Here is a 3,482-nt window from a genome sequence, read left to right as displayed (position 1 = left end):
CTGGATCTTAGAACTCAAAACCTGACCTTGTTGGCCTCGTGACTTTGGTGTAAATTTATGACTCGTATTTTTTTGGAAAGGGATTCTGGATGACTTTTACAACGTAGCGCTTGTTGGAGTAGCCCCTCCATGGGCTTTCAATCCAATTATTGTCAACCCAGATCAAAGTAGATACAATACACATTTGCAATACTATATATATATATATATATATATATATATATATATACACTTTATTAAGCCCATCTTGAGGGTCTCACTGCTTTCCCCTTACAAATGGTGAGTAGCGCGTCGGACTAGGCCCAAAAACATATAACAATATAACACCAATATTGAAGTCATTATGCAAAATACAGTACTAAAACACGCAAATTTTGCACCAATATACATGTGGGTTCTGATAGATGGGTGGGTGGATTCTTCAGCAGCATTGGGTTGTGTTTTTTGGAAATTTTTTTCCAAATAACATTAAATATAAAAAAATTTAGTTAGTTGTCACGTTTCAAAATAATGTTGAAAATTAGCATCTCGAGTATCTAAAACTCGAGTTTTTAAGTCTTGATTTGTAAATGGCGGTAGATGATGTGGAAGAAAAATCCACGTGGATCTTGAATTTATAAGACCCAAGTTTAACTTTTAAGTCTCGAGTTTTAAAGACTCGAGTTTCACTTAATACTTCCTCTTCCTCGCATTCTTCTCAATCAGACTCGATTTCTTCTTCGTGCAAATCTGAAGACCAGATCGTCCAATTGCCCACCCGACGTTCAATTGTCCAATCAGAGCTCCAACGTCATCCAATCGTTCAATCTATTCTTCCTATGTTCTTCGTCATCACATCATTCTTCCTGTCGTTAGATCGTTCTGAGTTTCTTCTTCTTCTTCATCATCGTTCTTCTTCTGCTAGTCTTCATCTTCGTTCTGTTCTTATTTGATTTTCGATTGGTTCGGGCTTCATCTTCTTCTAATGGGTTTCTCTCTTCTTCAACATTTTGCTAGGTTCCCTCTTCGTTGTGTGCCTGTTTGTGAAACTTGAGTCTTACAGACTCAATTTCCACATTTTTCACTAAGAAAATCAAGTCTCTAAGACTCAATTTTGATTTGCTAGAACTCAAGTCTTACAAACTCGAGATCTATGTGTCATTCGAGTTTCTAAAACTCGAAATGTTATTTTGCTAATACAATTCAAATGTGTGTTAACTTACTATATTGTCCTCCCTTGCTATGGGAGAAGCAAAACATCCTCTGTTTCTTGTTTTGTTTTTAGATAATGCGATGCCAATGCCGATGCTCTTAGTAGTTCTGTATTTGTCAACTTTTAACGACACGAAAATCAAGCGGCTCAACAACAAGAGAAGAGAAGAGACAACTTATAATATAAAATGGAGGAGCAAAATACAACACAATATACAAGTATGACATGATGACTAACCAGTCTAACCATTTTTTTTTGAGATAACCATTAACCATTAACCAAACCAACAAGTAGTAGTATGAAAACTCATAAAATTGATATTGCAATTTATTAATACCAAAAAAATAATTAGCTGAGCAACAGGTAGACAAATTCAAGAACCAGTAACTCCCATCAAAGCTTTCTTCAGTTCTTCATTCACATTCACATCACCCTCATTCGATTTCTTGTCATTGTTTCGCCTATCGAATTTCCCGCCAGATGATTTATTTCCATTTCTTTCACCGGAGCTTGAATCTCCGACCGATTTGAATTCTCGCCGGAGATCCTCCACGGCCTTCTTCAACAACCCGTTCTCGGCGTGCAATATCTCCAACTGCCGTTTAACCGTAAAACAAGCTTCCGCCACGTCACCACTCGCATCCGGACTCGGACTCGTCTTCTTCTTTGAATCCCCGCCGTCCACGTGTTCGATGCCGATCTTGTTCATCACCAAAAAGGGAATCTTTTGGAAAGAAATCCCAGCCGTCGTCGGATTCTCACCACCGACGCTCTTCACTTCCGCCGGAACCCTGACTCCCCACCGGAAATTCACAACAGCGCGTCCCCTCACCGGCAACGCCGTCCTCGCTGCCACCTCAATACCGGAGAACAATCCGGCAATCGTTCCCGCCGTCCCGGAAAACGCACCGTTCATAAACGGCCTCTCCACGACCTCAATCGACGAATCGTCCTCTGGAACGGCGCCGTTCAGCGACTTAACAAGCTTCCCATCAAAAACCGAAGACTGCGACTTCTTGATAGAAAAATCCCCAAACTGAGGCTTGAAGTGAAGCATAAAGGTAGGGTTTCCACGCCCAATCAAATTGAACTCAGCACTCATAAGCATGGAGCTAGAAATTGGCGAGCCAAACGGACCCGCACCAGTCTTAACCACGAGAGAGAAAGGGTTCCACGTGTCATTGGGACGGTAAGCGATCTTAATCGACGGTCCAGATTCGAAGAAGGTACCGAGGTTGAGAGTGAGCTCCTTGGACTCGCCGGCAATAACTCCGGACTGAAACGGCAAGCCTAAGATGCTGAGAGGAACTTTGGCTCTGAGCAGTGGCTTTTGGTCTTCACGGAATTTCAGTGAAGCTTTCATCTTTGTCAACAACAAAAAAAAACCTAACCCTAACCCTAAACCCAAACCCCAATTGGCTACAAATCCAATATGGTGAGTTGAGACTTGAGAGTTGGGCTGGCACGGGCAGTGTAGGAAGTAGGAAGAGTGATGAAGTGGGCTATGTTATGTATTTATATGATTCGTTTTGTTTGATTTGAGGTTTTTGGAATTTCATTTGAATTTTGATTTGAGGTTTGTGTTTTTTGGGCCTCTGATTTCGCCGAAATAAAAATACAAAACAATGGAGTGCTTGTGATGAAGTGGGCTATGTTGTGCTTGCTTGAGATTGATTTTGATTATGATTGGCTGTTACGATTGTGAAGTTACCTGTTCCGGTTGTATTGTAATTTAGTTGAATTTCAGGGCTACAATTTTGTTTAAGGATCAAGTTGAATTTTGTAACAGGTGTAGTCAACTTGGAAGCCAGCCGCGCGTTCAATATCTCGAATTTTATTTTCAAATAACATTAAATATAAAACAATTTAGTTAGTTGTCAAATTGACGCAACTTTTCTCTCTTCATTGTAGAAGCCTCTCTCTCTCGAATGTACGAGCACTTTTCTCCCTTTTACTTCTAGTAAGGGTCTTTTCTTGGCCTACTCTTCTGCGTTTGGTTGGGTAGTAGCCATCACAGAGTCTTATGGAGCAAGAAGTGGTAAATAGCCTTCAAAAACTACAACTCACCAAGGAGGAAGAAGAAGATATAGTCTTTAACAAATGCTATTAGATCAGAGATTTTGGAGAAATGTTCATTAAGCCTCTTTGGGCGTCTTCTCACTGATCGTCAGCAAAACCAAAGAGCTCTTAAGAATACTCTGAAATCAGCATGGAAAATGGGGTCAGATCTAAGAATTATTGAGGTAGGAAACAACATCCTGCAATTTAAGTTTGGGTCTCTGTGTCAGTT

At 40.5% G+C, this 3,482-nt stretch overlaps 1 protein-coding gene across 1 annotated transcript; it reads right to left on the bottom strand.

The window, feature by feature from the left end:
* Positions 1–1,351: 1,351 nt before the first annotated feature.
* Positions 1,352–2,858, bottom strand: LOC142609422 (uncharacterized). Its single transcript, XM_075781005.1, has one exon. It carries the CDS (start codon positions 2,553–2,555, stop codon positions 1,566–1,568), a length of 990 nt encoding a protein of 329 aa, XP_075637120.1. The 5' UTR covers positions 2,556–2,858; the 3' UTR covers positions 1,352–1,565.
* Between the last annotated feature and the right edge of the window lie 624 nt (positions 2,859–3,482).

This window comes from Castanea sativa, chromosome 9, assembly GCF_040712315.1.
Source record: "Castanea sativa cultivar Marrone di Chiusa Pesio chromosome 9, ASM4071231v1".
In the NCBI taxonomy this organism is placed as follows: domain Eukaryota; kingdom Viridiplantae; phylum Streptophyta; class Magnoliopsida; order Fagales; family Fagaceae; genus Castanea; species Castanea sativa.
Note: the sequence above shows the minus strand (reverse complement) of the source record. Positions and strands in the feature narration are given on the sequence as shown.

What these genes read in the sequence shown, in the direction of transcription:
- LOC142609422 (XM_075781005.1), bottom strand. Translation starts at nt 2,555, where the DNA reads ATGAAAGCTTCACTGAAATTCCGTGAAGACCAAAAGCCACTGCTCAGA.